This window comes from Ptychodera flava, chromosome 15 (assembly GCF_041260155.1).
Source record: "Ptychodera flava strain L36383 chromosome 15, AS_Pfla_20210202, whole genome shotgun sequence".
NCBI classification, from domain to species: domain Eukaryota; kingdom Metazoa; phylum Hemichordata; class Enteropneusta; family Ptychoderidae; genus Ptychodera; species Ptychodera flava.
This window is the reverse complement of record NC_091942.1, coordinates 8,179,237-8,191,576: the sequence shown is the minus strand read 5'-3', so window position 1 is coordinate 8,191,576 and position 12,340 is coordinate 8,179,237. Positions and strand designations below refer to the sequence as shown.

Genomic DNA, 12,340 nt, shown 5'->3' with positions numbered 1-12,340 from the left:
TTGTTCCTCAGTTAACCCGTGGCACTCTGGCTGCCCAGTGTACATGTAGTGTGTTTCGTTAATAAACATTGGACGGTGTTTTTGCTAAGATTGGGGAACATTGGGAACCCTGGTAAAATTTCTAGTATGACTGCACTGATATACCAAGGCTAACCCTGGTAAAATCACCGGGGAACCCCGGTAACATTTACCTTGGTACCGCCCTTAACAAAAACACTGCTGGATATTACCACAATATCTTACATTGTTCCGCTGATGTAGTCAATCTTGAACCTATAACTATTTGACAATATTATTTCTCATTCCACTTTTTGCTGATAAACAAAAGTTCCCTCTCTTTCATAAGCCACTTCCCTTTAAAGTTTAAAATGCAAAGAAACGAGGCACAAAAATTGACAAAGTATTATCAATGTTAAAACACCGTAATTTCACACTATAGCATTCAATCCATGACCATACTTTGAATTGTTTGCTTAAATTATTGTTTGAATAGGCATAGCCTTTCTGTTGACCTTTCCCCACAAACGGGGCAACATGACCAAAACTTCTTATCGTCTACTGGAACACAATAGTACATTTTGTAAAACTGGATTTGATATGAGTGCAATGAGCACATGTACAGGTATTTTCAGTTCTCTGACTACACAGGTCTATCAGGAATATTATAAAATCCAGTGAATAATGGGGTCATGCACACATGTAGTTCTATATCTGTACCAGGAACACATTTTAAACATACATTGTACTTTCCCATATTTCCTCCCAATGTAGAGATTGAACTGCTCAATACATTGTACATGACCATATATCACTGTTATGGAGATCATTGTCACATTGTGTTTCCAGTATTCCCTCAACTGTCAATGGGATACATTCCAAAATTATAAAGTTCACTGATATTTTGATAAGTATTAAATTATAATTCCTTAGAAAAAATGGCAGGCACATGCATGTGCATTAGTATAAAAGAAAACATTTGAAGAGCATTTATCACAATCACTCTTAATGGAGTATAAGTGTGCTCTATTCCATTATGAGCCAATTTGGGCATTCATTATTGGAATTATTGGACAGTCTGTTGAATCATAACATTCCACATCTGCAGTTCAAAGACAAAGTGAAAGGGTACATATTTACTGCCTACTTGACATGATATATGCCATTGACTTGGTGTAGCAGTCTAAGCCCTACGAGAATGGTAAGAGTATTCAGCTATTGGCTGCTTTGATTGCCTCCAACAACGGCATACTCATCACACAGGTGCAACCACAGTCGCAACGCGAAGGCCTATGCACCCGGTAGAGAGAGAGAGAGAGAGAGAGAGAGAGAGAGAGGGAGAGAGAGCGAGAGAGAGAGAGAGGAGAGTAGAGAGGAGCTCTTTGGGGTAAGTAGTCTTTGCGTAGCGACGGTGGTACACATATCCTCCTAGCGTAGGGCAATAGTGCCGTTGTACCTCAATATTTGGACTGGTGTTTAGGTAGGACGTCAACTTGATCAAACCCTAAAATCTAAAAGCTTAAACTCGAAAAAAGGCAAACCCTTCAGTTTCGGAACTGCAGCTACTTAAAGCAATATATGATACCACGGTACTACAAAAGAGTGTGGTAGCTCCTAGCTTTGGGCGAGTCCCAAAACCCGGACCGAGACGAGTCGAGACGAGACCAAAAGACCTCCTATCTTACTGATAGAAAAGTTACGGTTTTTTTGCACATAGGCAGCATCTGTATCAATGCCACGGGAAAAAAGGACGTTGTTCCACTTCTGTCTTAGTTAGTCAAAGAAGTGATATCCCACTCCTACAATCGACTTATGCTTGTTCATTTTCGTACATTCTAGTCAGTGGTTACATAGCCCTCCGAATCTGAATCTTAATCTGAGGCTGCCTCAAATTCCACACACATAATATACATGAATGTACTATCGGTAATGTAGAAAAATGGTGCAGAGCCACTGTAATAAAATTAAACATATGAGCTCTCAGTTTACTTTCCTATAATGTGTTTATAAATGGTGAATCTAATTTCTAAAAAATGATTACTTAAATCTCCTGTATGTATGTTTCTAATACAAGGTTACCTATTTGAATTCACAGTAGATATCATAGTAGAATCTGAATCTGGCGCTTATCGCTTAGGCCAAAATGCCGACGCAGTTCGCATGTTTCGAGCTCGCCTTGAACTCAAGTTGAAAAACCTCAACAAATCTTTTTTCAGTTGTTCCAATCGTTGATTGTGCTATATCTTGCTTTGTGCATCAATCTTTGACACTCTCAATAAACTGCAAGCTTTCTGTAGTGTTGTATATATGATGTATTTACAACGCCTGGCCTGAGGGGTCATTATGGTCTCGTCTCGACTCGTCTCGGTCCGGGTTTTGGACTCGCCCTAGCTTTGCATGGCAGAGGCTGTGTGTTACCAGCGTTATACGGCCTGTGGTAGGAGGCCGTATAACGCGCGCTGGTAACACACAGCCCTGCCATGCAGAGCTAGGTAGTTCCGTGGTGATACTGATATGCTCCTGCTTGGAAAAACAACACCGAGACTTGTGAATTGCAATATCAACATCCTTCTGATCCTTAATATATTTTTCATAAGCCAATAAGTCAATCATTTAAACATACAGACCTTTATTTCCTGAAAATGATAGGCTAAAATGTACAGTGTACGTCCAGAGAACTTCTTGGCACAGCGCGAAACTTGTAAACAAACTTGTATGGGTTGAAGGTATTTGAATATTTATAGAATGATGTTCACAGTCACACTTGGAAGTAGTGACAATTTAGTCAGTTGTAAGTGAAACATATTTGTGAAAATCATCATTAAATTAAGTACTTTCAATACTTAGACTTCAATCAATTTTGACAGTCAGGATGAACGGACAGAAATAATTGAGTGAAATTAATGACTTACATGACGAATCTCTGACTTAAAATGACGTTGAAATTACTGTCATTTTCCAGAATACATTTACATACCGAGCTTGCAGGTCAAGTGCAAAGGGTCAAGTATGATGTGAAATAGGCCCAGAAGAAAGTTTTTAAATAGCTTTGAAACAAGCGGACTGACAATCTTGTTTAGTGGTCATCTAGTACCAAGACTTTAACTTTTTTTCATAATGCTATGCTTGGTGTCTACCTCCATGGTGTACAACATACCGGGATAATTTGGCACTCAGCAGAGGACTGCACTTTCATATTGGAAAATTGTGAGTTCACATGGCATGGTGGTGTAATCTTACATCGCTATTCAGAAATGGGTAATATTATAATACTTTGGACAAAGCTATTTTTGTCAACATCTTACAGTACTATCTTGTCAATGCACCAATTATAAAAATATTCATTGCCACCATTTTAATACTTCAGCAGTGCAATGGTCATGCTGCTTGACACTTGAATTTAAAGAATCTCTACTAGATATGTACCAAGTTAAAGGGACAAAGTTGCCCATTGACGTCATTTTGCCATTTAAATTTCTTTTGATAGATTATTCTCACTGAAATATGCTCACTCTCTGGTTATTGCAATTCAATTCTCACTTTTTATAAGGCACATTAACATGTGAAATTTACTGTGACAATTTTGGTACATACCTTAAATTAAATTATTAAGTGACCACATGTTATATCCATGCATGCATATGAGTTGAGCTGTGACAACCAGAGATTGCAATTAAGCCCATTTCAGTGAGCAGTAGAAAAGCATATATATTTAATGGAAATTAAAATGACCGAAATTTTGTCAAAAACGAGTGACTTTGTCCCTTTAATGGCCAATGAAAATGGCTAAATTCCATGTTTGCTGTTTTGTTAGTTTTGCCTGTCAGTCACTGTAATTTGAAACAATGGTGTATGGACAAGATGTTGTTTTGTTGTTTACTTTGCAGGTCAGAGTTAATAAATTCATAAGATTTCAGAATTTTCAGTATTAGCTGCTGTATTTTAGCATGATATGCTCTGTATTGATTCAGTTTGTCAGCCTAGCTTGATGACACTTGAGCAGTGGTGTCATTTTTTTGTGTCCAGTGAAGTCTTAAACTGTTTTTTACATTTACAAGTGTGCTGACAAAGTGGAAAATAGAGCATTTCATCAAACTTGTGCAGAAAATCAAACAATGAATTAATTTAATCATAGAGTTTATCCTATGGTGTTCCCCAGATCAATCCACCCATACCACACTGGAAACAAGAATACCAGTACTCCTTTATCTGGTGATTGGTTTACTAAGTTTAAACAGTGTAAGAGTTAAACAGTATATTAAACCATTATCATAACAATCAAAATGAATATTGTGTAGGCAGAGAAACAGGGGTTCCCTTTTATTAAAAGTACTGAAAAATCGGTAGCATAGAATTATAGAGATTTTTTCTACAAGATTAGTTTTACCAATGCTGGTCAAATGGGACTGACACCATGTCATTGAAAGTATTCTTAGGTAAGGCTGACATCCATATCTAGACTTGTTCTTGTCACAAGCAGAAGCAGAAATTCGCAGACATTCCTTGCTGGTATCCATCTATATTGCCCTGTGTTGTAAATCCCCACCTCAATTTTTGATCGTTTAAGATTCGATCAATTTGTAATATTCTATTTTTTTGAAACTGGGGGAGGGTCACAAATTTTTCAGCCTTGCTTTGGGGAGGGTCATAGATTTTTCAGCCTTGCTTTGGGGGAGGGTCATAAATTTTGGTCACTCTCTTACGAAATCCCCCCGGCCCTCCCCCCTGCTAATTTACGTCCAGTCCCTTAGAGACTCGCATGTGATGTCCTGAAAAGTATTCTCTGCAGTAATTCCAGTTTCTGTCAACATGCAAAGCTGAATGACATGATTATAACACGGGACGTAGTGTGCAGACGACACATTCACGCGCACGTTCACTCAATATTGCGCATGCTCATATTGGCAGGCTACACGCACCACTGGCAATAGAGTGCGCATGCGTAAAGTTATATTTGTAGCACAGATCTCGTGTTAACTCATGCCTTTGCTCTATTTCCATCCCAAATCTTCCTTGATTGCTTACAGTTAATGCACATGAACAAAATAAAACCAACAATGTCAGTATACGGAGAGGGTTTATTTTTTTCGCCACAACTACAAATGCCACGCTGAAGATACGTTTACAAGGCCAATTACACTGGCATAGACTGTCCACAGTCGCTGTGCCTTGTTTCTACACGCCCACGACTGCCACGATGGGCCTGCATTCGAAGGCTATGCTGTGCAGCTCAGCAGCTGTGAGCACGCGCTGCCAGACACAGCGACTGTCAGTTTTTGCAAGTATATGAATATTCATAAGGGTAGTGATGTCAAAAGGAACACCTAACTGGGCGGAGAGAATATACGTAAGACAATTGGAAGTCACCCCTATTGACAAAATTAAAATAAACAACACCTCTTTTTCAGAATTCCAACACAGCTTCAATGAACTGTTATTAGATTTCTATATAATACTTATAGCCCCTAAACTTGTTAATATAAGTATTATATAGAAATAATAACGCGAATAATAATAGGTTCAATTTCCGTGAAAATTTCACCATAAGGGTATTTTGGGTCGAAAAGACCAAATATGATATCGATTTCACTGCCCCATGTTTCCATGGTAACCATTTTAGGGGTTGAAAATTTCAGTTTTTCTAATATCCCATGAAAAGTAACTTTGATTGATATGAATATTATCTAGTGGGGAAGTTCGGGTCAGAGAACACAAATGCCAGACTTATTTTAATGTTTCGAGTTGCCATAGTAACTATTTTGGGATTGAAAATGTTACTTTTTCCCGAATTCATATTAAAGAACTATTAATTGATATACAAAATTGATAACAAGGGTGTTTCTGGTTAGCACACCAAAAAAATCACACTCATTTTAATGTGAGATGTTTCCATGGCAACCATTCAGGAGTAACAACACCTTTTTTTCAGAAGTCCAACAGCTTCAATGAATTATTTTTAGATTTCTATATAATACTTATAGCCCCTAAACTTGTAATAATAATAATAATAATAATAATAACAAGGCAGTATTGCTGAAGGCAATGAGTACTTGGGCCGTGATAGAGTATGCCCCTTCAAGCATTTGATCCAGCGTGACTTTGAAAAGTTTCCTAGGACTATAATCGTGTTCACCACAATAAAATTATTTGAAACGGCGTTGAAAACGATTTTGAAAATTGTGCTTTTATCGGCGGTTGAACTAATCTGAAGTGTGAGAAGGGCGAAAATGATATAAAAAAAACACCACATTTTTTCATGCCCGCAACCCGCAGCCCGCAACCCGCAAAATAGCGCATCGGTTGACCCCTAGCCCTGCGTACGATGCTATGTGCTACAGCTAACACACAGCATCGTACGCAGGGCTAGCGAGAGAGTTGCCGACATCGACGGTTATTTACGAGAAGTGAATAAAAGACTGTCATTTTTGGAAGCGATCGAGTAGCTGAGGTAGGCTGGGATACGACTTGGGCCCAAGAACGCTGAATTTCGGCAGTAATTTGGCTTTTTACGTGAAGTCCCAAAATGGATTTGAAGTCACCGACCCATACGTACGGGTCTTTGCAGGGCTGTGGTGAGCGGGGCGATTAGCTGTAGTGGAACACACAGCATCGTACGCAGGGCTAGTTGACCCCAAGTGAAAATGTGTTCGCGATCAAATCTTCCTATATTTTTTTCAGAATTTTCGACAAAATCATTGCTTCTTAAATCTTTTGTAAAATATAAAATACTAAAATAAAAATGCGATGTGCCATGTCTCCAGATTTCTAAAATATCGTTCGTTGACCGTTCGACGGAATACTCATTTTGCAAACTTGTGACGCAGTTGAAATTCAATACTGACCGCCAAATAATCTTAATGAGACGAGATCATTCTAGACCCCGGTTGTAGACATCCTCCAAATTATTAGAGTTCAGCTCGCTTAGAGTATCATAACATTCTTCGGCCTTCGTTTAGATCGACCCTAATCTCCCATTTAGGAAATAAATACACAAGCTACCTCGACAAAACTTCGTGCACCATCCAGGACCAAACGCACTACAAATCTGTCTTGACGTCATCATCTCCTTACATGGTAATCGGCATACCGTATTTTTTAGCAAAGGAGACACAGAATACGTCGGAGTATTCAGTTTCAAAACGTATTACATTGTGTGATGTTGTCAAAAAAAGGTAATGTTACTGCAGTGGTATAAATTACAAAACACAAAAGTTCAAATCAGTTTATTTTGGACTGGCTTTACCCAACATTCATATTGTTTCTTATGCCAGATTTGACCACGTACTTACTGGCGACCCCTTTACATGCAAATTTTGTGTCAAATGGTGTGTTCTCTGGAAAAACAAACGTACGATTTCTATATGAAGGAGGCGAAATTTGCCCTCAAAACTCGAAACCACCCTTTATGGGGTTGTACCTAGCTATTTTGAACGAGCTTCTCGAATCTGCAGCTCTATTTCGAAATGATGGTCTGGTTTTCTCAGCTCAAGGATAAGTGTTCTCCATCGCTGTGGGCGTTACTATTCTCAACCGGGGGTGGGGGCACAGTTTCCAGTCGTAATGTTTTTCATTGTGTCCGGGATATAAAACCTTCCTTTTCAAACTTTCACTGTGATTAACACTAGTCCACATCTTGTCAGTGATTAAACATGTTTCAAGTTTAAATGTTAAATTCTGGTCTCGAGCCCTCCTGTTCGACCAAACTGAAATTACCCCTCCCACTTTGGCTCGTCCAGTGGGTGTAGCAAGGGTCGTGCCATCGCTTAGGAAACGGAGGGTGCATTAATTGTTGCATTTCGATGCACATTTTGATTATATTCAGAAGATTTTGTGGCAAAAACTCAGATAGAGAAGCATTTATATTCACATCTCACTTATTCATGACTGGCTGAGAGCAGCACTTTTTTAAGTTAGCATCATTACGCCATTTATTATGCCAAGAAAGATGAAGCCAAGACATTTTGCCCTCCCTGGTCTCAGCCAGAAATGGTTATACCTTACAGAGTTTTTTCCCACGGAATGAAAACAAATGTACTTGGGCTGAGGCCCAAGTACAATAATAATAATAATAATAATAATAATAATAATAATAATAATAATAATAATAATAATAATAATAATAACACTTTATTACCATATGTATAAAAACGAAAATACAATGGAATTCTGGGTGGATCTGCAGAGCTCAGGCTAGAAATAAAACAACAAATAACATAATATCACACAGACAAGTTTAAAAAGACACCAAAAGTAACACTACAAATCGTTTAAAAGTCGAACAGCAGTTGGATAAAAACTATTTTTGAAACGGTTGGTTTTTGTCCTAATAGATCTATATCGAGTGCCTGACGGTAGCAAATCAAATAATGTATGTGCTGGATGAGTAACGTCTCTAATTATGGAATTTGATTTCCTAATGGCGCGGGTCTAAAAAGCGACTCAAGCGACGGAAGATCATCACCGATGATTTTCCTGCTGTCTTAACAATCCGATTTAGTTTGGCGGGATCATTTTGAGTAGTACCACTATACCAAACCGTAATCGAAAAGGTAAGGACACTCGACAAAAGCCCGGTAGAATTTCTTTAGTATTATTTTGTTAACACCGAAGCTTTTCGGCGTTGTTTGGCTTTTTTGACAATGTGATCAACATTATTATCCCACTTCAAGTCATTTTAAAGCAGCGTGCCTAAGAAGGAAAATGTGTGAATAATTTCAACATCTTTGCCAAGAATCCCTTAAAGTATATGACCGATCTTATTCTGTTTCTAAAGTCAAATATCATCTCTTTTGTCTTGTTTACATTCAATTGCAAATTATTATGTTCGCACTAATTGACCACCTCGTCCCCTGGTCTCGGTATGCTGCTTCATCATTATTTAGAATGAAACCCGCAGCAGTCGTATCATCTGCGAATTTGACAATCAGAGAACTATCATTGGATGAGGCGCAATCGTGCGGACTAGCGAGTATAACATAAGGGATAGGACACATCCTTGAGGGGTGCCTGTATTTAAAGTGATAGATTCCGAAAGAAACGACCCCAAATAAATAACAAGACCAATTCAAATACATCTTGAAGTTTAATAAAATATAAGATGTTTTCCTCAAATGCACAGTGTATGATCCCTGCCAAGGCATCCAATGTCTCAATGGTGGTGCGATCTTCAAATGTTCAACAACAGAGTTATCGAAGATACTGACTTCTGTTCTTTGTACTGTTAAACGGGGACTTCAATCATACTGTGATGTTGTCTTTTCTCGGAGTGGTATAAATCAAATGTGGATATTAAAAAATTCGAAGGAACTCTTGGAAAATTTGAAATCAAGATCTGTTTCAAAAATAACATCTATTAAAACTTTCGATTTTTCCACATTGTATACCACAATACCACATGATAAATTGAAAGAACGCTTGAAAAACATCATCAACCAAGCATTTTTCTACAAAAACGGTTCACGCCGTTACAAATATGTGGTATTAGGGTATAATTCTACATATTTTGTTAAAAATACAACTAACGCTAAAGTGTTTTATACCGAGAAAGACATTATCAGTATGCTTGATTTCCTCATTGACAACATATTTGTTTGGAGGACACATTTTCCAACAGTGTATAGGAATTCCCATGGGCACTAACTGTGCTCCCTTACTTGCCGACTTATTTCTGTTCTCATACGAGGCAGAATTTATCCAGAACCTTATCAAGCAGAAAAGGTCTCTGTAGCTCGTACTTTCAACCTAACATTTAGATACATAGACGATGTTATTTCATTGAATAACTCTGAATTCAGTAAATATCTCGCTATGATTTATCCTCCAGAATTGGAGATTAAAGAAACAACAGAAACGGCCTCTTCTGCTTCATATCTGGACATTTTACTTGAATTTGACTCAATGGTCACCTTTCTACTAGGCTATATGACAAGAGAGATGATTTCAACTTTAGTATAATTAATTTTCCACACCTCATCAGTAATATTCCACTCTCACCTGCTTATGGGGTATACATTTCCCAGCTTATACGATATGCAAGAGCATGCAGTTCATATGGTGATTTTGTAGAGAGACATGGCCATCTCTCTTTCAAACTGTTAAATCAAGGTTACACCAGAGCAAGACTTGTCTCTACATTCAAACGCTTTTTTGGCAGGTATCGCAAGCTGGTAGATAAATACAATATCTCTCTTCGACAAATGATCAATCACGGATGGCATCGGTGACATTGGGCCTTAGTTAGTGACCACTACCTATCTGACTTACAGATTGATATATGGCGGGTGCCACATGTGGGGCAGGATGCGCTTACTATTTTCGAAACACCTGACATCACTTCTTGGTCTTTTGGCCAGAGGTCCATATATCTTTCTTTCATGAATTTGACTTTGTTTGTACCGTCTATTTACTGTCTGTTCTGTGCTGTTTTGTGTCTATGTTTACAACTATTGTCTTACAAATTTTGACCTAGTGTTATTGGATTATGGATTGGTATGATTGCGATTATTATAATTATGTTTGCCAAGTGTGTCTGACAATTACCATTATGTAGATTTAAATGATGCTGATATGAGCTGTACACTGAACAGCCTCCCTGATATCATTGCTGTGATAATTAAATTATGACAGGTACTTTTGTCAACCAGCAAAATTAAGCAAGTATCAAACTCGCAGCTGTCTGTTCAATAAATTTGTTGTTCGACTATTGACCTTTTACATATACCGTACAGCAACTGTTGGTTATACACTCAGTACTTGTCATATTCGTATAGTGTGTAGAGTAAACGGTATCGTGACTCTCTGTTAATTCAATTTTCCTCCTCTTTGTTACCCCTCCAGTCATAAATCCATGCCAGAACGGCCCTTGCCAGAATGGAGGCTTCTGCCAGCCAGTGACGGGATCATGTACAGATTTCACCTGTATTTGTGGCAACAGCTGTTTCACTGGACCCATCTGTGCAATACGTAGGTATTTGCCACTATGAGCCCTTAGTATTCGTAAAGGCAACATGCGCAAAAATAAATTCCATTCTCTCACTATTTTAATGACATATCATAGGCTAATTCCTATTGTCATTAGAGTTCAACCACCAATATGCCACAATTAAATACAGTACGTCCACATATTTTGAGCTGAAAGACTTTCTAAAATCACTGTGTTGTTACCACTGATATTCTGATTAAAACCGGAAAACAGACATGTCAAGGGAACCAGACACAAGGTAAAATAGTCAAGACTGATCAACAAAGTTCTGGAAGAAGTTTTGGATGTCTACAGGCAGAAGCATATTTGACAGTTTGTGTATTTTGTAACAAAACTGCAATGGTGTACAGTGCTATATGTCAAAGGTAAAATGAACAAGCATGATTTCATTTAAGTGCAGAGTTAAATTAAGCCTTTGTGTGCTTTAATTATTCCCCCCAAATTTTTTGTGCAACAGTTTACAAATTTTTAATGAACGTTTCTGTAATGTCGTGAAGATTTTCTACTACACTGACATTACTTTTCATTGGCTACAGTTTTTGATCAAAATTTTGCAAAAAATCTCATTGTTTGCCATCCCTGTCTTCCAAAAAGGTTCAGATAATCGACGGTTTACCGTACTACTTTTTTGTCTTTCAGCTGTAAATGTCTGTGACTCCCTGCCGTGTGACAATGGTGGAACATGCCAACAAGTAGCAAACACATGTACTGCTTTCACATGCCTCTGCCCAGGATGCTACTCTGGTGCAACATGTTCTCGCTGTAAGTTTAACTTGTTATGTGAAACTTGGACATCTGAACAAGTTATCTAGGAAAGTCTTTATGGGCCTCTCAGATGGAATTCTGACTTTGCCGCCAATGCTTTCATAGGACTTCAAGATATCAGTGTTGTGTGAATGCACTAATGGTGACCCAACTTGTATTGCTAAATACATGCTTGTAATTTAGCATCAGTGAAAGTAAAATTGATGATATTTTGAGAAACAAGGAGCACAATAAGACTTAGATACATCAACTTTAAATGTTTATATCAACTTGACAAGCATCCGAGATAAATGTTTTCAGCTTTCTTTCTATTGTATTTCAGTGTTAGACCCTTGCCAACCGAATCGCTGTGCCAATGGAGGTACTTGTTTCCATGCTTACAATTCCTGCCAGGATTTCACATGTGTATGCACAGAGTGTTACACCGGCCAGTTCTGTACACAGTGTAAGTACATGTCATGTATTCTCTCTTCAATGTGAGAGATAATGTAAAAAGTTTAACTTTTTGCCCCAAAAGTGAAGAGATTTAGCCCATTGAATGCTGTCATTTTTCCAACCATTTTAATGCAACATTTTACCAATTTTAAAATTTTTTAT

At 38.0% G+C, this 12,340-nt stretch overlaps 1 protein-coding gene across 1 annotated transcript in view; it reads left to right on the top strand.

Moving 5' to 3' along the window:
* Window positions 1–12,340, top strand: part of LOC139151081 (fibropellin-1-like) — a 68,079-nt gene that overhangs the window by 44,413 nt on the left and 11,326 nt on the right. The window contains exon 12 of the mRNA XM_070723620.1: window positions 10,834–10,959. Within this exon, the coding sequence (XP_070579721.1) occupies window positions 10,834–10,959 (126 nt within the window). The remainder of the gene's footprint in view (window positions 1–10,833; window positions 10,960–12,340) is intronic.